At 36.4% G+C, this 25737-nt stretch overlaps 1 protein-coding gene and 1 pseudogene across 1 annotated transcript; both read left to right on the forward strand.

Moving 5' to 3' along the window:
* Positions 1 to 5533: 5533 nt before the first annotated feature.
* Positions 5534 to 14052, forward strand: LOC113275089 (kinesin-like protein KIN-UB). Its single transcript, XM_026524525.1, has 19 exons — positions 5534 to 5927; positions 7224 to 7324; positions 7447 to 7569; positions 7926 to 8111; positions 8255 to 8476; positions 8630 to 8786; positions 8985 to 9134; positions 9330 to 9418; positions 9749 to 9952; positions 10604 to 10720; positions 11084 to 11218; positions 11315 to 11446; positions 11750 to 11888; positions 12008 to 12100; positions 12180 to 12305; positions 12430 to 12555; positions 12664 to 12807; positions 13082 to 13210; positions 13519 to 14052. Exons 1-19 carry the CDS (start codon positions 5717 to 5719, stop codon positions 13677 to 13679), a joined length of 2745 nt encoding a protein of 914 aa, XP_026380310.1. The 5' UTR covers positions 5534 to 5716; the 3' UTR covers positions 13680 to 14052.
* Positions 14053 to 15005: 953 nt separating this feature from the next.
* Positions 15006 to 20247, forward strand: LOC113272300 (annotated as a pseudogene).
* Positions 20248 to 25737: the final 5490 nt, after the last annotated feature.

A 25737-nucleotide genomic window follows, 5' to 3' on the forward strand; every position in this document is an offset into this window, starting at 1 on the left:
CATACCTCCAGGCAAACAAAACTCGAAGGAACAACACCAGTTAAATACCTCACATTACCTGGAATGAAATAGTATAATTTCCATAAAACTGCATAAAGATCAATCTAAACATTACCTACACCAATATCCATTTTTCCTCTTAAGCTTAATTGATGAGCTCGAACCATCTAGTGGGGGCACTAAGCATTCTTTCCTTTTGAAGATCAGCGGGCAATGACGTTCAAATAAGGATGGAAGACGCCAGAGACAAATATTTCCTCCAATAAGATATAATACAAAAGCATTAGAAATGGTGAGATGTTTTTGGGTTGGTTGTGTATTATTATATTATTTCTATTTATAGCTAAATTTTAATAGAATTTATTTAGAAAGTAGTGTTTTTAGCCTTACTAATGCTATAATATTTCGTTTTAGGATGAAACTACTAAAGACTCCCCAGTTCTATCGCCAAGTCCTCCCCATCAGATTTACTACCACCACCACGCGATGATGTTATTGTGACCTACTTACAATCAGCAGGTTCAAGATTATTATTTGGAGTCTAATAATACATCTAAAGCTAGAGAAGAAGATGATGGTAAGGATCTTCCAGGTTACGAAGCCCAAGGAGGAGTGGCTATTGGTAATAAATTGTGCTCTCCTTAGCTTTGCTATCGTAATAGCTTCAGATAGAAAAGAATGTTAACCATATGAATATATACAATAACAATAAAAGAAAAAGCAACTTAACAAATACAATCTTAATCTACTATTAACATCATTTGTTCAAGGAAAGTTAATTACAAAAATATTTCCGCATCTCGAAGCCACTGCAAGCTCATATCAGCTTCCCACAGTTTCAAAGTTGCAAGGTCATGGCTAATGCCACAGAATAGGTATCAAATATATATAAACTTAAGAACAACTTGATGAATAAAACACCCTTAATTTAAAAAATAAACAGTGTCAAAAAACTAAAAGTGTTACTGACCAAAGTATGTTTAAGATCAGTCCAGCAGCATAGTGAGTCACAACCATATCAGCTTCCCACAGTTTTGAAGTTGCAAGGTCATCGCTAGTGCCCTTTTCTCTTCAGCATAGGGAAACCCTAAACACAACAAAAATCCAGTAAAAAAAATAGCAAAAAAAAATATATCAATAAATAATGGGATTAGGGTCTACAAACAAACGACGGGATTCAATATGTGCATCTGCCAATAACAGTTGAACCGGATTAGGGTCGACAAACAAACGACGGGATTCAATATGTGCATCTGCCAATAACAGTTGAACCCATTAACATGGTCGCGTCTCTGTGTCATTGGTTATGTCTAGCAACAGAAGATGCGATTGAGTTATATCCAGCAATAAAAGATGCAATTGAAATCGAAGAAGATAGACCGTGTCTCTGCACTATTTGTTACATTGAGCGATGGAAGATGCAATTGAAATCAAAGGAAGCAGTAAAATGTTGTACGGTTTAGAGGAGCGATGGAAGATGCAATTGAAATCAAAGGAAGCAGTAAAATGTTGTACAAGAAGCAGTAAAATGTTGTACGGTTTAGAGATTAGACTTAAGGTAGAGTGGTAATCATCGCCACTGGTGTTTCATGTGGATCGAACATTCCAAGAAAGAATGGAAACACTCGTCTCTATTCTTCAGGTAGGAGTGATAGGTTATGTTTTGTATTACCGTATATTGGTAATCCTCAATGTCTATTGGTCGGGGGCCAGGAGCTCTAGAATTGAAGCTTTTGGCCTAACTTTCATTCTGGAGACAGTGTTTCGTACTCAAATTATATATACAATTTTAGCCATTTGGGCAGTTCCAATGCGACTAAAGAATGACTTGAAATGACTTAAAATTTTGAGATTACATAGTACTGCTGCTTCCGTTTCACTCATCTATAAATTTTTTGCTGTTGTATTGATCAAAAGTAAATAAATAATACTGCTTACTTTTTTGATCTTTTTTTTTTAATAGATAAAACGGGCATTAAAACCTGGAGTTACTGGACACCACAAAGTAAAAACAACATGACTGACTGCAAGTAATCTTCTAACAGGACCAAGTGACAAATCTCCAGTATCAGAATCTCAGTTAACAGAATCATGTATACCAGAATCCAGTAACAGTGGTAACCCCCGATTAAACACGGGAGAGACCGGTAATAATAGTAACAGTAGCACCCGCTTACATACGGGAGAGATTGGATCATTGAAGCGTGATCCACAACCCTAGAAACATTTTTAATTTTTATCTGAAAACCCTGACCTTCCAAGAACTGTTTATCAGATACTTCGCCTGCCGGAACTATAAAAACTCGCCTGAAAAATCGTCGGAGTTGTTGTTTTTTCCTGCAGAGATCATCACCAAACTTGGGGGGAGTATCCATCAGTAATAGAAAGTGACCCGAACATAAGATCCAGAATACATAGATTAACACCAAACCCATCAAAGAAAACACCAAAGCAGACCTGATTAACATAAAACTAAAACTAACAGCCGAAATAAAAATCGATCTATTTGAAAATAAATCAAAGATAACCCCTAATGAAAAAAATCAGAGGATATCTAGGGCTGTTAATCACCGATCTAAACAAAGACGCCGGAGTTGAGGCTGAAACATCGATTTGCTCATTGATCCGAGATGAACATGGTGGTAAACTTCAGTCACTTTTCTTCATCAGATCCACACCCATAGTTTCCATACCACCCCAAAACCCAAACAAACAAAACCAAAATTGCATCTCAGCAACAGCTAAACCACAAGGAACATAGATTAAAGCATAACATAAAGGAAAACTACATCTAGTTAATATAGATAAAAGAGGCTGATGAACTAGGTAACATGGCCAATCTGAGCAGGAGACGGCCGGAGAGGGGAAGGTTTTCGTTTAGAGAAGAGGGAGCTAGGTTAAAAAAATCGGAATATTTTAATAATCATTTTGAAATAGCTTTCCTCACATAATTATTATAAATTTTGATACTGATAAATTTCAAACTCAATTTATTTATATTAAAATCATTTCAAACTCAATTTATTTACATTAAAATCTAACGACGATGATATAACTAGTATACGGATAAATAAGTTTTCACGATTTTGTTTGGATAGTTATCTAACACCAGAAAAAATGATACGTTCACGTTTTCAGTTTGACTTATTTTTAATCAAAAATAAAAGAGTTAAAATATCACTTTTCGAAGTTAATATTTTCTAAAAATAATGAATATTGCCTTAATTTTTTTTAACAAAACCATTGTATCCATGCCTTTTAGAACACATGACAGATTAAGACTAAATACCTCCCATGAATATATTGCCTTATTTACAATGTCAAAAATAGAAGTTAATCGCAAAATCAGAACATCAAATTAACACAAATGGAGCAGTCAGAGGTTACCCAGGATTTGCGGGGCAGGGTTCATGTGCAGAGATTCTGATGCACAACTTTAATGGCTCTATCTTAGCCACTAGGAATTACGACTGCATTAACTGCAAAAACTTGGGCTCTTTCATTGGCATCAAGAACAACAACAAAAAGGCAATGGCCAAGCGTTCTTTTTGAAACCGATTCAGAGAACCTTCTGCGTTTCATCACTTCCTCTACCCCTCCACCTTGGCACATATCAGGGATGATCGAGGAAATATAAATCAGATTTCGACAGATCCCACAGCCTGCTATTCAGCACAATTACACGGAAGGAAATCAAGCGGCAGACGGATTAGCCAATCATGCGGCAGATGGAAGTCAAGCGGGGAGTTTATCAACCAAAATATGGGACCAAGCGATCCCATATTTTATTAGTCAAAATTCTATTTCATGATTGTGGGTACCACATACCCACGACAAATAGTAAACTATTTTCCTTTTAATTAATTTCATGCTTCAAAAAAAAAAATCAAATTGACGAGATAATACATTATACCATATTACTACCATGCAGTTATTTCGATAGCTTTTAATGTAGGTACCAGTTTAGTGGGAAGAATACCAAAATCCATATGTAGGAATTACTGGCTAGTCCAGTTCTAGCGACCCAGTTAATGGCTAGTCCACCCGTGGAAAAGATTTACTCTCTAGTCCAAAAACTTCGTGGAGACTATAAAGTGTATTTTATAAATTCCTAAAACACCCTTCCAGGTCTAATTAGTATCAACACATGTAAATGTTACTAGTAGTATGTTACTACATATTAGTATCAATACGGTGATACTACATATTAATATGTACTGTACTAGTAGTAACAAAAATATCTTATTGTTACTAGTAAATTGTGTAACTACTTTACTATACTATACTAGTTTACTAGACTAGTAAACTAGTATACTCCTATAGTATAGTACACATTAATATGTACTATACTCCTATAGTATAGTATAGTACATATTAATAGTAAACTAGTAGTAACTAGTACTAGTAGTAAAATATGTAGTATCAATACATAACAATTTTTTTTGATATGTAGTATCAATACATAACATACTACATATCAATATGTAGTACCAATATCAAACATACTACATATCAAACATATTACATATCAAACATACTACATATCAATATGTAGTATCAATACATAACGTACTACATATCAATATAACATATTACATATCAAACATACTACATATCAATATATAACATACTACATGTCAATATGTAGTATCAATACATAACATACTACATATCAATATGTAGTATCAATACATAACATATTACTACTAGTATACTACATACTATATATGTTATTACTACATACTACATACTAGTTACTACTAATTACTACTAGTATACTACATATGTAATATGTAGTAACATATGTATTATTATACTACATATCAATATATAACATACTACATGTCAATATGTAGTATCAATACATAACATATTACTACTAGTATACTAGTTACTACTAGTATACTACATACTATATATATTATTACTACATACTACGTATGTTATTACTACATAGTACATACTAGTTACTACTAATTACTACTAGTATACTACATATGTAATATGTAGCAACATATGTATTATTATATGTAATGTTATATAATAGGGTTAGTAGAGTAATTTTACTCTTTTTAAATTTTTTTTGGACTAGGGAGTAAATATTTTTTGGCACTGAACTAGCCAGTAATCCGGGTCGGATTTTGTGGACTAAACAGTAAATCCCTCTATCCATATTAGATAAACTAAAAGGTTATCTTATACGGTATATGTTTTTGTACGGTCTCTAGTAATCTGCTACTCCACATTAGCAATGTTGGTTACTTGACCATTTCCTCGTGGAGTGGGGATCATGGTTTAACCCTCTGTAAGGGTAATTAGGACATCCTAAACAAACCCCACTTAACCCACTAAACAAAGATAGTCACCGTAATTTAAGATCCTCACGAGTAAAATCACCTCCTCAGTCCTCACAAGGATATCTCCGTCACATCACAAAAATATCAAAAAAGGAAGAAAACCCGCGGGACCCACTAAAAGCCTCAGTCCATCCCTTCTCCTCTTTCTTCTTCTTCCATATTTTCTCACCACACTCGAGCACTGTTTTTTACTTACTTCCAAAAGCAACCTCCCTCTTTCTCTCTCTCTCTACCGCTATTTGGTTTTCAAAAACCGCTTCAGAAAAAAACCCTAAATTAAACGTTTATTTTGATTTGATTTTCAGTGGTGGAAGGATCTTAATCTTTAAGTTAATGGTGGTGGAGTGAAGTGAGTGATTATGGCTACTCCGAATGGGATATACAGAAATGGTGGTGGTGTACCAAAGGGGGGATCTAGTAGTATAAAAGTTGAAAGACCTTTTGCTTTGAATTCAAATGTGAAATCTTCAAATAATAAATCTAAATTAACAACTTCAACATCTAATCTTAGAAGAAGTAGTCCTGGTTCTCTATGTGGGGGAAATACTACTATTAAAGATGATTCTGGAGGTTAGTAGTAATCATTTATTTATTCAATTTATTTGATTTTTTTTTTAATGTAAATTTGTATTTTTTCATCTGTTTGGGCTTTGTTTCATGAGATTTCAGTTTTAGGTTTTAGTAAGGACCTGATATCTATTGATTTTTTGATTTTTTTTTTTGGATTGTTCATTTAGGGGAAATAGGCTGATTTTTTTTTCTTCAATTTCAGTCATGTTTTTCAATTTCTCAGTTGTCACTGTGATTATCAGTAGAGTTTCAATTATGTTTGCTAAAGGCAGAATGTTCTACTGATTTGTAGAACTACTTTTTTAGAGGTTGGAAGTTCAATGCTGTTTGCAACTTGATAAACTATATAATTTCCTTGATAATGGTTGGTTAAAGAAAGCTTGAAGACAATCACTAGATACTAGTTTCTTAATCAAACTTACAAGGAAAATTTGCGAAAGTAAACAGAAGAGCAAAACAGTAAATGATTCCTCGTCACCTAATTTTATCTTTTGAATTTGTTTATATCTATAGCCTTCAACGTTTTCACGTATTATCTGTGAACTAAGTGTTCTTTAAATGGATTTTAGCAGATTAACTGGCACTGATAAATTTATCATGCAGTAGCCAATGTGTAAAGTAATTAAAGATACAGTCTTAGGGATTTTGCATCTTGTTTATTTTTTGATGGGTAAATTAGGATGTAGACGAGTTTCGACCTCAGGCAATGGGTATTATCACCCAACGACTTTATCACCCTATTAGAGAGGCATTTACAATTCACCTCCTAACTGGTTCTTGGTCGTATCAAAATGATGTTTTGGGTATACACTAAGAGTATAATCGTTAGATTCACCGAATTGGTAGATGCCTTAGATTAGGTGGTAAAGTCATTGGGTGTTGATACCCTCGACCTGAAGTCGAAATCGTTTACACACTAATTTGCCAATCAAAAAAAGCAAAACAGATCATAAAAGAATTCAGTTACATATCAAAACAGATCATAAAAGTGTTAGAATTCAGTTACATATCTTAAATGGCATAATTGCCAAACAGCAACTCTTTTGGGTATGAACCGTTTAAGTTGTAATACATGAGAACATCAAGATCTTTTGCTGCACACCCTATTTAGTGTTTCCTTCTAATTTTAATCGAGAAACATTAGGTTTATTCAATTGCAGGCTTTATTCTGTTAGCGTTTAACAATAACATATGTTTTCGACTTGGGCTTTTTCCCATAATGCCAACTTCCCTAGTAATTGCTCATTGTCATGCATGCTGTTTTTGGGTTAATTTTAATAACAATGTTCTGGGCAGTTCCAGGAAGGGTTCGAGTTGCTGTAAGACTGCGACCACGGAATGGGGAAGAAATGGTAGCAGATGCAGATTTTGCTGATTGTGTTGAATTGCAGCCTGAGGTAATTTCTGTTCCTATATCTTTTGATTTGCACATTCTACTATAGTGGCGTTCTCTCTGATTTTTCATGAAAAGACTGCTATATGTAAATGATAAACTCATGCTTTGTTTCCTTTATCTTAGCTGAAAAGGTTGAAGCTTCGCAAAAACAACTGGGACTCAGACACCTTTGAGTTTGATGAAGTTCTGACTGAGTTCGCCTCACAAAAGCGTGTGTATGAAGTAGTGGCTAAACCTGTCGTTGAGGTGTGTATTAAAGAATAATCTCTTGGTTCTGTACAAACATTCTCGAGTTACTCATGAATTGGTTGCTGAATAAACTGTATGAATCATATGTTTTCATTGAATTTCTGTATTATGGAGTGTTCTAATATTGCGATTGTAACTCTCTTAGATGTTTTACTCATGTAATAAAGTTTAAATACTTCGAATAGCTCATTTTTCACTGGTTGTATAATAGAAGATTTGGTAAAAATTATGAATAACTCTTTTAGAAGTACTGCGTTTTACAAATTAAATAAACTAGTTAAACAGTCTAAGGTAGCTTCGGTAAAATTAAGAAATATCTTCGGAGTTTTCTGATGCTTAGATTCTTTCTGTAGAGTGTCCTAGAGGGGTACAATGGGACGGTGATGGCTTATGGACAGACTGGCACAGGAAAGACATTTACTCTTGGACGGCTCGGGGAGGAAGATACTGCAGCTCGTGGTATTATGGTTCGAGCGATGGAGGATATTTTAGCTGATGTTTCTCCAGAAGTGGATTCTGTGTCAGTTTCTTTCTTGCAGGTTGTTAGCCTCAATTTTTCGGTTTTTGGTTTCAGTTTCAGTTCCTGTTTGCTGGGTTTGTTTGCTAATCACATTTAGTGAACAGATTAAAGCCGTGTCACACATGGTAGCCTTACATTCTTTCTCATCCCAAATATATGCAGTTGTATATGGAAACCATTCAAGACCTCCTTGATCCCTCAAATGATAACATATCCATTGTGGAGGATCCAAGAACTGGAGATGTTTCGTTACCTGGGGCAACCCTTGTAGATATCAGGGATCAGCATAGTTTCATTGAGTTGCTATCATTAGGGGAAGCTCATCGGTTTGCTGCAAACACTAAGATGAATACGGAGTCTTCCCGGAGTCATGCTATTTTGATGGTACATTATCTGGTCTTTTGTATGTTCTCTATACGTGCAAAATCCATCCACCACCACAAAAACAGATGCATCCTAAAAATAAATAGAAGGAAACTAAAAAACCTTGTAGGATTTGTTAAGAGGCGGTGAGCTAATTTTGCTCTGTTGCGGCAGGTGAATGTCAGAAGGTCTGTCAAGGGAAGGGAAGCAGCCATTTCGAGTGAGAATGGAAACACCTCTCACCTGGTCAAGAATTCAAAGCCAGGCGTTGTTCGGAAAGGGAAGTTGGTTGTAGTAGATCTTGCGGGTTCAGAACGTATTGATAAATCAGGTACTAAACACAATTTATAGCAGTCAAAAAGTGACTTTCTCGGTTGGTTGTTTCAGCATCATAACATCATATCTATGATCTATCCCCTTGCTCTTCTAGAAGTATCGTGGAAGTATGAAGACAGCTTTCAATCTTCTTGTATTGCTACCCTCCCAACATTTTCACAAGGATTTCTTATGTTATTTTCCTTTTAAACAGGAAGTGAAGGCCACACACTAGAGGAAGCCAAATCCATTAATCTCTCGTTAAGTGCATTAGGAAAGTGCATAAACGCCCTAGCAGAAAACAGTCCACATGTTCCTGTTCGTGACTCGAAACTCACAAGGTTGCTTCGAGATTCTTTTGGAGGTAATCCGTTCTTAGGGTATTTTGTTGTTTCAATTTGCCTTTCATTAAGCTACTGGAGGATAACTCTTACTCGCTTCACACTTTAGTTGGATGTTCTGATTGATCTACTACTCTTGTGCACTGATTTTTATCTGCAATTTAAGTTTCATATGCCTGTTAATACGTGATTATAATTGTTTCTTCTATTTGTACCAGGCACCGCAAGAACCTCATTGATTGTAACCATCGGGCCATCTCCACGCCATCGGGGAGAGACTTCAAGTACAATCATGTTTGGACAACGGGTGGGTTACTCAACTGCATTATCTCCATGTGAAGTTCCTCTAATTGCATGGTCGTAGACTTGTAGTTATATTTCACGTCTTGCAATCCTTAAATTAAAACGAAAATAACTGGCACTGGAGTCTTCGTGTGTAAACCTTATTAGTTAAACTTAAGATACTATGTCCCCAGCAGTCATGGTCCTTGTGGATTTTTAAGTTATGCTTAATTATAATGTGCCTTCTTATATTGCCACAGCTTTACAAGCTTTTATGTAAATGCTTGATGTCCTTTCTTATACTCAGTTAACTGTATCAGAACTTGGAGGTTTTCTAACATTCATCTTAACTCAGGCCATGAAAGTGGAGAATATGGTGAAAATAAAGGAAGAATTTGATTATAAAAGTTTGTCCAGACGGCTTGACATACAACTAGACAGACTTATTGCAGAGCATGAAAGGCAGCAGAAAGTTTTCCGTGATGAACTTGAAAAAATAGCTGCAGAAGCAGAAGATCGTGTCTCTGTGGCTGAAAGGAAATATTCAGAAGCATTGGAGGTGAATTATATAGCATTTTGGTTACTTTGACAAGCAAGTTCGTCATTTTTTTAATAACTGAACTGAGTTCACGTGAACTACATGTATGTTCAATGGTTTCTTAGCTTACGTAGTCAGTATATTCATTTGTTGCCTTTTCTTTCTGAAGAGGCATACATATCAAGAAATAATACCTCCCATTTGCTCTGGACTTTTCCTTGTTTCTGACCCACAGAAAAAAAAGTTGCAGTAGTCCCAAAATTTTGAAGCTTAATTGTAAACTGTTCAAGCACAGTGAGACAGGTGTGCTAGACAGTTTTTCTTACATATTCCTTTTAGACCCAAGTGGGTGAAAAATGATGCTGTATCTGTAATGCTTAACTTTCACTCTGATAGGCACATTCATGAGGTGGTGTAAGTAATGATCATGTTTGGTGATCACCATATCACAAGAGGTGACTTGCCTGTTTAGGATGAAATATTCTGATGACTCACGTGGCATCGTAGCCAATAATACTCACTAGTTTCAGAAAAGAAAGTTGAAATGATTGTTTTAAGTACTTTATACTCTCTAGAAGGTGCTGTGAAAGAACATGGTACTCTTATAGTGTATGCTGCTTTTATTGCCTTTCAAGCTACTGTAAGTTGTCTTCATACTTTGTTATTTTGTAGAATGAGAGACTTCAACACCAAAAAGATTATAAGGAATCAATAAAGAAGCTTGAAGAGCAATGGGCGTTGAATCAACAAAAATGCGATAAAGAAAATAAAGATTTGGAAGCTAGAGCGGTTCGTTCCTTCCCTTTTTATGATATAATCTTCTCCCTGTTTAGATCTCTTTCTTATTGCCATACTTATGGTTACTATTATTCGAAAAAAATATACCGGTTGAGTAAATTAACCAGTAGAGAAGAATACGGAAGTTACTAAAAACTTCAATATACCTTTCGAAAAACTTTCTTCTCCTTAATGTTATTAGCTTGTGTATTTGGTCGACCAAAACATATAATGGAAACTTGTAATGCTGGTTTCTTACTTCTTTGTGTCCTAGATTTTCTTTTGATCCAAGTATTAGTTTCTTTAACATGTTGCTTTTATAACTTCAATTATGTCGTAAAATAAAGTGCAACCGGTTTCCTTTCTGCTGCACAGGGGCCTTCTGCAGCTGCTTCTGAGGAAATTGCAGAGCTCAAACAATTGCTTCAGAATGAAATTAATTCTAGGAAAGCTGCTGAGCAGGAGACCAACACTGTTAAAGCTCAGCTGGCGCAGTGGAAAAGGTCCGAGGTATAATTTCACAATCCCTAGTACCAAGCAGTCTATTTTGCAACTCCCAACTGACAGACCTGTAGAATGTAAATTAACCCCCTTTCCGTGCCCTAGGCTGCTGGAAATGCAGAGATTTTGAAGCTTCGTAAGATGCTGGAAGAAGAGGCACACCAAAAGGAGAAACTTGAGGAAGAAATTACGATCCTGAGGAGCCAGCTATTGCAATTGAGTTATGAAGCTGATGAGGTAGACTTGATTTATGTGTCTTGCTATATATTAATGCATTTGTACAAGTATAAACTTAGTCAAATTTTGGTATCTGGTTAATAAGTACTCATGTTTTGGTAGGTGTACTAAAACACATGTCCTGACCTGAAATTGCTAGTGCATGGTATTTCATCAGTTATCAAATACGTGTCTAGGACTCTTCGTGCGAAATGGTGGGAGAGTACCACAAGCACAAACCATGTTTTTGCATTGCCACTGCTCTTTAGATTTCTTAAATCCATGTTAGCTGTTTATCCATTGTAACTTTTTTTTCTAATTTAGACAAGGAGGGGTCTGGATAAAGGTGGATCTGGCAATGGCTTCACTGGTTTAGATTCTCTCGTGTCTCAAGTTAGACAGTCACAACTCAACGAATCAGGAAATGGACAAAAGGGATCAATTGCCAAACTCTTCGAACAAGGTAGGCCCTAAACTATCTATTGTTAATATTATATTTACCAAATGCTGAATGTTCATGGCTCGGACATCACTTTTGTTTTTATCCTCTTTCTACATTGTGATGATCCCTTTATATGGCAGTGGGACTGCAGAAGATCTTGACCTTGCTTGAATCAGAAGACGCCGATGTTCGGATTCATGCAGTAAAAGTGGTGGCAAACCTAGCAGCAGAAGGTACATAATACTTGACTTCTTATATTGATTCACAAAACTAGTTATTGTAGAGGGACGGATGCTTACATTTTCTCTACAGAAGCAAATCAGGAGAAGATTGTAGAAGCTGGTGGCCTAACATCCTTGTTGATGCTCCTCAGAAGCTCAGAGGATGAGATGATACGTCGAGTTGCTGCTGGTGCTATTGCTAACCTTGCAATGAATGGTAAATATGTGGAATTGATACATTTTTTGTTTTTTCATTTACTTGTTGTACTAGATTCTATTTATTACTTGATTATACTTTGTAAGCTTTTTCTCAAGGTGTCCCTCATTGTTTATTCTTGCAGAAACCAACCAGGAGCTTATAATGTCTCAAGGAGGAATTAGTTTATTGTCGATCACAGCATCCGATGCTGATGATCCTCAAACTCTTCGAATGGTTGCAGGAGCCATTGCTAATCTATGTGGGAATGGTAAACTTCGTACACTTTCTTCCTTCCTCTTTCTTTTATTTATTTGTACGGTTATGTTTTTCTGTCATTAGCTTTGAGTATAACAATTTTTATATTGTCTTGTTCCAGATAAACTACAGACAAAATTACGTGCAGAAGGTGGGATTAAGGCTCTGTTAGGCATGGTGAGGTGTGCACATCCAGACGTTCTTGCTCAAGTTGCTCGTGGAATAGCAAACTTCGCAAAATGTGAATCCAGAGCAGCCACTCAAGGTAATAACACTATTTTCTGTTGACGTCTTAGCCATTAGGTCCTTAGTACACTGTTTCTGCGAATATGGTTTTTCTCCTTTTCATATTTACCCTTGCTGTTGCTGGCTGGCCTTAATCTGGTTATGGCAACATATGGTGGTGGATTATTATTTACTACTTTAGAGAGACTCTTGAACATGTTGTGGCCGAGTATTTGATTATAATTTGAAAAATACTTTAGGTAAGGCTTACTATTATGTATCTATACTATATACTGAGATGTTAATCACCACAGGGTCAAAATCTGGGAAATCTCTCCTTATTGATGATGGAGCTCTTCCTTGGATAGTGCAGAACGCCAACAATGAAGCCTCACCAATCAGGCGCCATATCGAGCTTGCACTCTGCCATTTGGCACAGCATGGTAAGTTTTGGCACTAGTTTTGTGCTTGATATATCAGACTTCATCAGGTTCATGATTTAAAAATTAATTTTCCTATTCTAGAATTTGGAAAGCCTGGGTGTTTTTAGCATTTTTACGGTATGTTTATATAACCGGAATTATTATGAAAACAAGTCCTTTTTGTTTTAATAATAAAATTTTAGCAGTGATTTCAAGTCACCAACAGATTTTCATTTCAAATTTGCTGTTTTTAGGAATATTGGTATTATTTTCTGAGTTACCACAAATATAGCAATCACTTCTTACTCAACATTTGTTTCCTTTTCCAGAAGTAAATGCAAAGGACATGATTAGTGGTGGTGCGCTATGGGAACTGGTTCGTATTTCACGAGACTGCTCTCGAGCTGATATAAGAACTCTTGCCCACCGGACTCTAACTTCAAGCCCTATTTTCCAAGCTGAACTGCGACGGTTACGTATTGACTGCTGATATCGGTTTTGCTTTAAGCTGCTTGCTTTGTAGAGTTTATTTTGGCAGGAGCTTCTGCGAAATCCAAAAAGCAATTTAATGTTGTGCAGAAGCTCATCCTGTTTTTGTTGTGGCTTCAATGTAAGAACTCATACGTCATGTATGATGTGCAGCCAAGATCATTGTTGACGTGTGTGTAGCATGTGTTGTAACCAATTTGAGGGTAGTAAATGTTCACCGAGTGTCTCCATTCTTTATATTATTTCTTTTTGCTCCCCCTGTTGGTGTTCATCTAGCTTCATTTACAGTAGACTACATTAGTCCAGCTTAATTATTGTAGAAATTGATTTGTATATGAAACAAAAATGAAAAAAGAAAAAAAAAAGTTTCCCCAGTATCTTGTAAAAACTGTTATTGAGAATCATTCAGTTCACTGTGATTGTTCTCAGTTTCTTGTGTACATTGTTCTGCTCCGCTCTTTATTGTTTATCATGATTCTCCATCCACTCTGTATTGGTTTGGTGGATTTACACAGTGTTTAAAGTTATGAATGGTTTAATCCTGTAGTCGGGAACAGATTCTTTTACGGCCACAAAAGGAAAGGAGCAAATAACACTTCAACAATAGTTGGACAATCTTACTAGAAGGTAGTTTGCCTTCTCTTGAAGCAGGACAATCTTTTTTGCCTCCTCTCAACATTTCTTAACAACACTCCGCCTGCACAAGGGGAGTTATATAGGAGGGGAATGGAGCCGCCAGACCGAACTGGAAAAAGTCTAAGGAAGCAGAGCCACTTCGTTGGCATCCCTTTTGACAAAGTGAACTCAAGATATTCAAATCTTGGATTCTGTTAAAGTTCCCAGTTCTCTAGGAGTCCAGGGGACATGAAAACCACTCTTTTGTTTGAGAAATTTAACTGGCACAAGAGCATAATTAACATCCAAAAATCCCTGCCGACTAACTCAGTACCCAAGATAACACCATTGAGTTGCTGCTTCACCTGGTGTGGGGAAGTCTAGAATTTTGTTTCCCCTCCCTGAAAAATTCAAAGGCTCTTTCCGTGCTCCGATCCATAGACAATGCAGCTGAAATAACCTCAAGTTTCAATTTCAAAGCATAAGTATCATAGATGAAAAACAATTAGATTCAAGCATGCAATTTCGTTGCTGGTTTCAGTTTTCGTGTAGAACCCACTATTCCTAAGAAGGTTCATTATTGAGTTAAATTAGGCATAACGTTTTCATGGTGTTTGGAATTTCGTGTTTGCGCTGACCCATTTTAGAGCATAATGAACATCTCCCCCAGCAGTAATGTTGTATTGACTGGCTTCCGGCAATCTTAAGTAACATGGTGCAAGTCATTGAGGTAGTCTTACGAAGAAAAATTCAAAATATCAGTTGCTAGTTGCCTAGTTCTTTTCTGCTTGATTATAAGTAGTCGGCATGTTCTCAAAAAAAAGCTCTTGTGTTGCTGAAAAATTCAATTCCCCCAACCTTGACTTCACCAAAGCCATTGAAGTTTAAAGCTTACAATGTCTACAGATAAACCTTAGGCTGAGACTGAGAGAACAATCTCAGAGAGACAAGGCATAGGTGAGAAACTGAGAACTGGGATACTAGAAATAAGTTTTTTCTTTCTCAGGCTATGGAAGAGGAGAATATGGTGAATATAAAGGAGGAATATGACTATAAAAGCTTGTCCAGGCGGCTTGACTTACAACTAGAAGGACTCATTGCAGAGCTTAAAATGCAGCAGAAAGTTTTCCCTGATGAGATCCAGAGAATAGTTGTAGAAGCACAAGATCTTGTCTCCGAGGCTGAAAAGAACTATTCAGAAGCATTGGAGGTGAATTCTTTTCTTTGACAAGCAAGTGCATCAAGTTTTTAATAACTGTATGGTTTATCAGCTTAAAGAATCAGTATATTCATTTGTTGCATGTTCAATCACAGCGAGACCTGTAATGCCAGTTTCTTACTTCTTTATGTCCCAGATTTTTTTTTTTAAAACCAAGTACTGCATTGGTATCCTTAACATGTTGCTTTTATAACTTTGATTTTGTTGTCAAATGAAGTGCAACCTGTTTCTTTTATGCTTCGCAGGGGCCTTCTGCAGCCGCTTCTGAAGAAATTGCAGAGCTCAAACAATTTCTTCAGAATGAAACTAATTTGAGGAAAGCTGCCGAGCAGGAGACTAACACTGTAAAAGTTCAGCTGGCGCAGTGTAAAAAGTCCGAGGTATAATCTCACCGTCAATAGTTTACAATGGTGATTTGAGTTGAGTACCAAGCAGTCTATTTTACATACTCCCAAGTTATAGACCCATGGAATGTGAAGTAACCCCTTTTTCGTGTCCCAGGCTGCTGGAGATTTAGAGATTTTGAAGCTTCGTAAGATGCTAGAAGAAGAGGCGCACCAAAAGGAGAATTTTGAAAAGGAAATTATGATCTTGAAGAGTCAGCTATTGCAATTGAGTCATGGAGCTTATGAGAGAAATGGAGAAAAGGCATCAACTGCCAAACTCTTCGACCAGGGTAGCTGCTAAACTATCTGATCTACTGTCAATATTATGTTTACCAAATGCTGAATGTTTATGTTTCAGACATCAATTTATTCTATATTGTGATGAATCCTCTGATATGACAGTGGGATTGCATGAGGTCTTGACCATGTTTGAATCAGAAGATTCCGATGTACGGATTCGTGCAGTAAAAGCGTTGGCGAACCTAGCAGCGGATGGTACACTACTCAACTTCTTATACTGACGCCCAATATTTGTTATTTTAGAGAGACGGATGCTTACATTTTCATCTGCAGAAGCGAATCAGGATAAGATTGTATAAGATGGTGGCATTACATCCTTGTTCATGCTTCTAAGAAGCTCAAAGGATAATATCATACGTAGAGTAGCTGCGGGTGCTATTGCGAACCTTGCAATGCGTGGTAAGTATGTGGAATTGGTACATTTTTTGATTTTTAATTTACTTATTACACTAACTCATTACTTAATTTAACTTTATAAGTTTTTATTCTTGCAGAAACCAACCAGGAGCTTATAATGTCTCAAGGAGGCATTAGTTTATTGTCAGACATAGCATCTGATGCTGATGACCCTCAAACTCTTCGAATGGTTGCAGGAGCCTTTGCTAATCTATGCGGGAACGGTAAACTGCATACACTTTTTTCCGTCTTTATCTTGCGTATTCTTATTTAGTTTTGTGATTATGTTTTCTGCCACGTTTAGCTCTCTGAGTATCGACAACTTTTATATTGTCTTGTTCCAGATAAGCTACAGAAAAAATTACGTGCAGAAGCAGAAGGTTGCATAAAGGCTCTGCTAGAAATGGTAAGGTGTGTACATCCGGACGTTCTAGCACAGGTTGCACGTGGAATTGCAAACTTTGCAAAATGTGAATCCAGAGCAGCCACTCAAGGTAATAACACTATTTCTTGCTGGCTGGCCTGAATTTTTTCATGGAAACATATGGTGGAGGATTATAATTTATTTAAATTTAGAGACCATAGTTGAGCACGTAATGTGTCCTGGAATTTGGTTATAAAATTGAAAATACTTTTTACTGAGATGTTAGTTACCACAGGGTCAAAATATGGGAAGTCTCTCCTTATTGATAATGGAGCTCTTCATTGGATCTTGCAGAATGCCAACAATGAAGCCTCGCCAATCAGGCGCCAAATTGAGCTTGCACTCTGCAATTTGGCCCGAAATGGTGAGTTTTTCATTGGTTTTGTACTTGATATCTCAGGATTTCCGGCTTTTGTTCTCAGCATTTTGTGTAATAAAAAGTACCAACTCAGCAAAAGATTTTTCTTTTCAGATTGGTTGTTTTACTGAGTTATCCCAAACACAGCAATCATAATATCTTACCAAAAATTTCTTACTTTATTTTTCAGAAGCAAATGCAAATGACATGAGTAGTAGTGGTGCACTGTTGGAACTGGTTCGTATTTCACGGGACTCCACTCGAGCAGATGTAAGAACTCTTGCCCACCGGACTCTAACGTCAAGCCCTATATTCCAAGCTGAAATGCCACGGTTGCGTATTGACTGCTGATTTCCACATTGCTTTAAGCTGCTTGTTTTATAGAGCTGTGTATTTTGGCTGGAGCTTAGAGTCATATTATTGCTGTTCATAAGCTCATCCTTGTTTCTTTGTAGCTCCAATGTGAGAACTCATACTTCATGTGTCAAGTGTGGTCAAGACCATTGTTGATGTGTGTGTAGCTTGTGTTATAACCAATTTGAGGTTAATATATGCCTTGTCTCTCTGAGTTTTATACGAGACAGAAATGAAATATAGATGAAAAGAAAAAAAAACTTCTCCAGTATTTATCGAGAATCTTTCGGGTTACTTCGGTTCTTCTCAGTATCTTCTTGTGTAATGCTTTGGTGGATTAACACTCGTGTTAAAGTTATGAAACTTGATTCAATAGGGGGTTCCGATCCCCGAGCCAAAGAAATGCATTAATAAGAAAGAAGGCCAAAACACTTGCCAACAGAAGTTGAGTTATAGGAGGGGAATGGAGCCACCAGTCAGAACTGGAATTGGCTAAAGCAAAGGAATGTGTCATTTCATTAGCATTCGTTCTGACAAAGCTGATTAAGTTCCCGTTTCTCCAAGGCTATGTTGTTAAAGCCAAGCTAGGCGCTTTCCTAGGCGCACGAGTCAAGCAAGGGGCGCCTAGATAATAAAAACTCCCAAGGCGGTCAACTGTGAGCATTTATTTTCTTTTCTGGGCGCCCAGGCTCTAGGCGAGGCGAAGGGCTTGGCGCCTCGCCTCGCCTAGCGCCTCAGACAACATAGCTCCAAGGGACATGGAAGCCACTCTTTCTTTTGAAATTTTTAAATAGCACAAAGTCGGCATATTCTCAAAAACAGCTCATGTGTTGCTGAAAAATTCAATTCCCCCAACCTTGACATCAAAGGCAAAGCTATCGAAGTTTAAAGCTCCTACTGTCTACAAATAAACTTTAGGCTGAGAGAAGAACAATCTCAGAGAGACAAGACTACTGGAAATGCAGAGATTTTGAAGCTTCCTATGATGCTAGAAGAAGAGGCGCACCAAAAGGAGAAACTTGAGGAAGAAAATACCATGACAGTGGGACTGCATGAGATCTTGACCATGTTTGAATCAGAAGATGCCAATGTTCGGATTCATGCAGTAAAAGTGGTAGCAAACCTAGTAACGGAAGGTACACTACTCAACTTCTTGTATTGATCCCCAAAATTAGTTATTCTGGAGGGATGAATGCTTACATTTTCGTCTGCAGAAGCGAATCAGAAGCAGATTGTAGAAGCTGGTGGTCTTACATCCTTGTTGATGCTTCTTAGAAGCTCAGAGGATAAAATGATACGTGGAGTAGCTGCTGCTGCTATTGGGAACCTTGCAATGAATGGTAGTTATGTGGAATTGGTACAGTTACGTGTTATACTTCATGAGATTTTATTTCAAAGTGTGCAACAATGCAACATTGTGTTACTCTTGCAGAAACCAACCAGGAGCTTATAGTGTCTCAAGGAGGCATTAGTTTATTGTCAATCATAGCATCTGATTCTGACGACCCTAGAACTCTTCGAATGGTTGCAGGAGCCATTGCTAATCTATGCGTGAATGGTACACTTTCTTCCTTCCTCTTATTTGTGTGGTTATGTTTTCTGTCACATTTAGCTCTCTGAGTATCAACAATTTTTATGTTGTCTTGTTCCAGATAAGATACAGACAGAATTACGTGCAGAAGGCGGCATAAAGGCTCTGTTAGGATTGGCGAGGTGTGCACATCCAGGCGTTCTTGCGCAAGTTGCACGTGGAATTGCAGACTTTGCAAAATGTGAATACAGAGCTGCCACTCAAGGTAATAACACTATTTCCCGTTGACATCTTAGCCATTAGGTCCTTATTAAACTATTTCGGCGAATTTGGTCTTTCTCCACTTCAAAATTACCCTTGCTGGTGTTGCTGGGTGGCAACATTTGGTGGAGGATTAACTGTAGAGACCCTCCTGAGCATATTGTGACCGATTTACTTCAGGGTAAGGGTTAGTAATATGTATCTACACTCTATTTGCTGTCATACTGAGATGTTAATCACCACAGGGTCAAAATCTGGAAAGTCTCTCCTGATTGATGATGGAGCTCTTCCTTGGATCGTGCAGAATGCCAACAATGAAGCCCCGCCAGTCGGGCACTATATTGAGTTTGCACTTTGCCATTTGGCACAGAATGGTGAGTTTTGTAATTGGTTTCATTGATGTAATAAATAGTGCAATCATTTCTTACCAATATTTCTTACTGTTTTCAGAAGTAAATGCGAAGGACATGATAAGTGGTGGTGCGCTATGGGAGCTGCTTCGTATTTCACGAGACAGCTCTCGAGCAGATGTAAGAACTATTGCCCACCGAACTCTAACTTCCAGCCCTATTTTCCAAGCTGAAGTTCGACGCTTGCGTATTGAGTGCAAAAAACACTTGATCCGGTTGGGGGTTCCAGCCCAAAGAAGTTGTTTTACAACTCCTTCACGGCAACGAAAGAAAAGAAAACCAAAAAAAAGCTTCAACAGTTGGTGGAAAATCTGACAATTCGTAAATGATTTTTGGACTAAGCATTTTGTTACCACTTAACTGATTAATTCGGGTACATCTAATGAAACAAAATAGGATCATTAGGAAGCAAAACCGGAAGCCCCTTATCCATATACTTGTCATAATGACAAATCTACTCATGATTAATTAGCACTAATAAATTTTTTTAATTTAATTAATGTTGATAGATTAATTAGTAGGATTAAAAGCTAAGAAACATTTTAGTTGGATTGAACTCATGGACTATAGCCCTGTTTGGGATTGTTTTTTTTTCAACCAAAAGCACTTTGTAACAAACTTTTATCAAAAGTGAAAAATACTAGAACCCCCAACTATATGGGTTCAAACATATAGAAGCCCCACTAAATGGATCATCCACTGTCAACTACATACTTTAAGAAAATGATATTACTAGGCCCAAAAAATCAAATTTTCTTCAGATCTGGCCCATAATTAATTATTACGAATTTTAATAATACCAAGGCTACCCTTTAATATTTATACAAGAGGAATAACAGAAGATACTTTCATTTTCTATTTCATTTTCTTTCTCCGTCTAAAACCAGAGTTGCTCTCATAGATTCATTTTCTAGGGTTTTATCTATTCGGTTGTACAAGATCTAATCTTCTGATTTGATTTCACATCAACAATTTGCAAGCAAATCGATCTGTGATTTAGAAAGAATCAATTATGTATAGAGATTTTTGTTCTACTCTATCTTCTGCTAAAAGAATTTAGTGGTTTTCGATCTATGTCATCTATGGATGCCGATGTACGTCGAAGAGGAAAAAATGACATCAATCTCTACTTCTGTATCTGTATCTACTGATGATGTTTGTAGATCATCATTTGTTTGTGAATAAGTCGAAATCGAGATGCAGAGACAATGGAATTCGTCATCAACTATTAGATCTGAAGATTCAACAACAAAAAGTGAGAAAGATAAGTTTCTCCCTTCTAATCCTGTTTAATTCAATTAAAATTCCTAGTTATGTGACCCGAAAATAAAATTGACTCTAATTTGTTGTTTCGAAGCTACTTCAGGTAAGGTTTTCTATTTAATTCAATAGGTTTTCCTGATTTAGTAGTTCTACTTTCTTAGTTTGATAAGGTTCTGATTTTTGTTTCGTTGACTTTATTCAGATTGGAGAAGAACATTATTTTTATTGAATCAACAGGTTTTGAATCTAGGTATGTTTAGGTTTGTTGTTTGTTTCTGCCGATTTGTTGATAATACTAGTTAAATTCTCCATTTAATAAAAACGCTGATCTCTCATAATTCTAATGGAGCTAGTTGTGGACTCTTGTTGGTGTTTTTATGTTGCTTATCTTGACTATATATGTTGAGTTTGGTTAACGAATCTATGGTGGTGTTGATGGTGGAGATGCAGAATCTGGAGGAGTATGAGGAGGATGTGGTGGTAGAGGTGGTGGTATTGGAGCAGGTTTGAAGGAGGATTTTGAAGTCAGTGGTGGTGTTTTTCAGAATTGATGAATTGAAGGAGATGATGAGAAGATAAAGGATGAACTATTTTAAGTTTCTACTACTGGTGCTAGTGGTGACAGGTAATTAGCTGATTTCACAAGGTTCTCTTCTTTTTTAAATATTTATGTTTTTTTTGTGATCAAGGTTAACTTGTTCTGATAAATTTACTACGGTAGCATCCCTGTCAATGATTGGTTTTTACTGTTGACTTATGCATCCTTGTAAAGGTAGTATATGGATTTTGTAATGTATATCAAAGGGGTCAATGCTTTCCGTTGAATGAATGTATATCAAAAGGTAGTATATGGATATAGGTCTGCACATTACATCTGTTTAACTGCACATTAGACAAGCCATATGCATGACAGTTTGCACATTTAACTAGCATTGGCAGACTATATATGTGTAACTAGTAGTTACACATCTAATCAAATGTGTAACTTCTAGGTACACAAGCTAAATGAATGTGTATCTACTAGTTACACATGCAAATTAGATGTGTGACTTATAGTTACACATGTTAATTTGATGGTATATGCATATGTAACCTAATATGAAACTTCTATCTAACTGTAACATTTTTAATTTTACCTTTTTTTGTAGAGTCTGTAACTCTGTAAGGGTGAACTATTAAGTTTTGTATACTTGCTCTAGTTTATTCAGTTATGAGATAGATTTGACTATTCTGTGTCCATTGGTTTTTGATTTTTGGATGTCCTGTTTTGTTCATTTGTATGAGAAGTGTTCTAGCTGCTATGGTACTGATATCATTTGCTTGTCATGTAGTTACTAAGAAGGCTGACCCCAAGGTGCTGGCTAACAAAGCTTCCAAGGCTGTCAAAGCTGGAGCATCAACCATTAAGAAGAAGGCTAAGAATATCTGCACATCAGTCATATTTCACAGGCCAAAGACATTGCAGAAGGCAAGGAATCCCAAGTACCAATATATTAGTGCACTACCAAGGAACAAGCTGGACCATTACCAGATCCTGAAATACCCACTCACCACCGAGTCCGCAATGAAGAAGATTGAAGACAACAAGAAGAAAACAAGGATGCTTTCAAGAAGATGTACAACATCCAGACAGATAAAGTGAACACCGTTATCAAGTAAGCCTTCTTGATTACTTACGACTAGCTACTTCTTTTTCTTGAAAGGTAGTATATGGATATAGGTCTGGAATGGTTTCACTTAACTCATACATCTTTAACTGCACATCAAACTACACACACAAGCCATATGCACGACAATGCACGTTTAACTACATTGAGCAGAGCACTATGGATGTGTAACTAGTAGTTACACATGCTAATTAAATATGTAACTTCTAGGTACACAAGCCAAATAAATGTGTATCTACTAGTTACACATGCAAATTAGATGTGTAACTTATAGTTACACATGCTAATTTGATGGGATATGCATATGTAACTTATAGTTACACATGCTAATTTGATGGGATATGTTATAGTGGTTATATTTATGAAATTGAGAAAAGAACATCAAGTCCTAGTAGTAGGGAGTAGTAGTGGATGCAGATTAGACTAATTAGATGCAGGTTATACTTATAGTTACACATAATAATTAGATGTGTAATTTCTAGTTACACATGATGATTGTATGTGTAACTTATGCTAATATGCATGTGTAACTATTGTTTACATGTGTAACTACTGATTACACATGCATTTTGTTTTCCTGGGTTCATATCTATACCCTGCTGAATCAGTTGTGTGATCATTTTTTGCGATATTAATGTGCTAGCACAAGGTTCCCAGGTGTTTGTATTATTCTGCCAGTATAATTACTGTCTGAAGCTTTACTTTCTGTTGCTTAAAATGTCCTTCGTCATCGATAATATGAAAATGGCTTAGGTACATCTATACTAGCGCTGTAAAACGTCTTTCTGTTAATACAGTGCTAACAACGTCTTTCTGCTGAAGCAGTGATATCTTAATTAAGAGCTTCTCATTCACTTGCAAGGTTAACTGTATTATTTTATGACTGGTAATTGCTTGATAGTCACCTCTCGTTTTTGCTAGTGTTATTCATTTAGAGATGGATTTGCTGATTTTATGTTGACATATCTAAGTCAGATGCATGTGTAACTCCTAGTTACATAATTCAGATGCATGTGTATCTGCAAGTTACACATGTTAATTAGATGTGTAACTTTTACTTACACATACTGATTTTGGGTACACATATCAATATGTATGTGTAACTCCTAGTTACACTAGTCATATGCATGTGTAACTGCTAGCTACACTAGCCAGATGAATGTGTATCTCCTAGTTACACATGTTAAATGCATGTGTAACTCTCAGTTACACAATTCAGATGCATGTGTAACCGCTAGCTACACTAGTCAGATGCTTGTGAAACTGAAATATACATTGTTTTATGTACTGTTCATTTTACTCGTATAAATACTGATTGCTTGTTGTTATATTTCAGGTTTTAGATAACTTCAGAAAAGCTAATTGCTTAAACGTGGTAATGGTCTCGCTGGAACTGGAGTTGACGCTGAATACACAAGTCATATGCATGCGTAACTCTCAGTTACACTAGATAGACACATATGTAACTCTCAATTACACTAAACAGATGCGTGTGTAACTTCTAGTTACACATGCTAAGAAATTATTGTAAATGAATATTAAAGTAATAACTTTTTTTTTGTGTTTTTTTTTTTGATGTCTATTTATTTGCATATATATACAAGTGTAACTTTGCATTACACATATCATAAGGATGTGTAACTTCTGGTTACACATGCCATATGCATGTGTAACTTCTGTTTACACTTTCGCACTGTATTTTAATAATTTCGGGCCTAGATTTAATAATTTTGGGCCTAGATTTAAATTTTATTTAATTATGGGCTTGACAATATGCATAAGGGTATCAAGGTCTTTTAAAAACTCGGGGCCTAGATTTAAACTTTTTTTAATTAAGGGCCTCATATTATGGGTTATCCATGGGTTGGGCCTGAGCCTAATTTCAAAGTGCTTTTGGAGAGAATCACTTTCATTTTAGGCCTGCTTTTAAACCTAGCGTTTTTAGGGGCCACCCCAAAGGATTTAGGGGCCATCAATTTATACCCAGCCAAAGACTCTAGTTAAGGGGTACCCTATATGATATTGAAGTTACATAAATGCCCTTATGGTAAAACTGTATGAAAACCAAATCAAAAACAATTCTACTCATTTCAACTCTTCTTCTTCCAGTTTCCTATTATCTTTCGATTGTGGAAGAAAAAAAAAAATTCCGCTCCAAAGTCAAATGGCCCCAATTAGGTAAGAATCTATCATTTTTGGGGTTTATTTCGCTTTAATTCGGCGAATCGAGAAAAAATAATTCTAGGGTTTTCGGTTATTTATCCAGATTCGGGCGATATTCATGCTCCTTTACTTCCGAATGTAGTCGTGTTCTTCATTTCTCAAGAACATCGACAGTATTCGGGAGAAATATTTGATGGTTATCGGCCGAATATTGTTGGTCATATCTTCCTGGATACAAACTGGTAATAATCGGTAGTTTAATGAATTTTTTGTCTCCCGAATATATTTAAGTAGACACACAGTATTCGGAAGTACACTCACTACCGAATATATATATATATATATATATATTCAAAAAAATCTAAAAATTTCTGATATAGGAAAAATCCCATTTTGGGGCCAGTATTTATTCGGAAGACAATATAATGTTATATACTTCCGATTATTTCAATTTCAAAATTTGAAAAGTATAAGTTTTTCCCAAATTCTGATTTTTGGGCCATCGTACATTCGGGACTTTACAAAACAATTATTCTCCGAATATAACAAGTTCAAAACAAACCACGCCTTGGCTCTAGGTGGTTCCAAGGGCCAATATAGAATGTTAGACAGCCCATATTCGGAAGTTTGGGTAACTAATTATACTTCCGATTATTTCAATTTCAAAATTTGAAAAGTATAAGTTTTTCCCAAATTGTGATTTTTGGGTCAT

This window comes from Papaver somniferum, chromosome 4 (assembly GCF_003573695.1).
Source record: "Papaver somniferum cultivar HN1 chromosome 4, ASM357369v1, whole genome shotgun sequence".
NCBI lineage: Eukaryota > Viridiplantae > Streptophyta > Magnoliopsida > Ranunculales > Papaveraceae > Papaver > Papaver somniferum.

Bases quoted from the DNA above. Each gene is read 5' to 3' on its own strand.
- LOC113275089 (XM_026524525.1), top strand. From the start codon at position 5,717: ATGGCTACTCCGAATGGGATATACAGAAATGGTGGTGGTGTACCAAAG. The intron at 5,928-7,223 runs GTTAGTAGTAAT...TGTTCTGGGCAG, and splicing joins TATTAAAGATGATTCTGGAG to TTCCAGGAAGGGTTCGAGTT. The intron at 12,306-12,429 runs GTAAATATGTGG...TTATTCTTGCAG, and splicing joins TGCTAACCTTGCAATGAATG to AAACCAACCAGGAGCTTATA.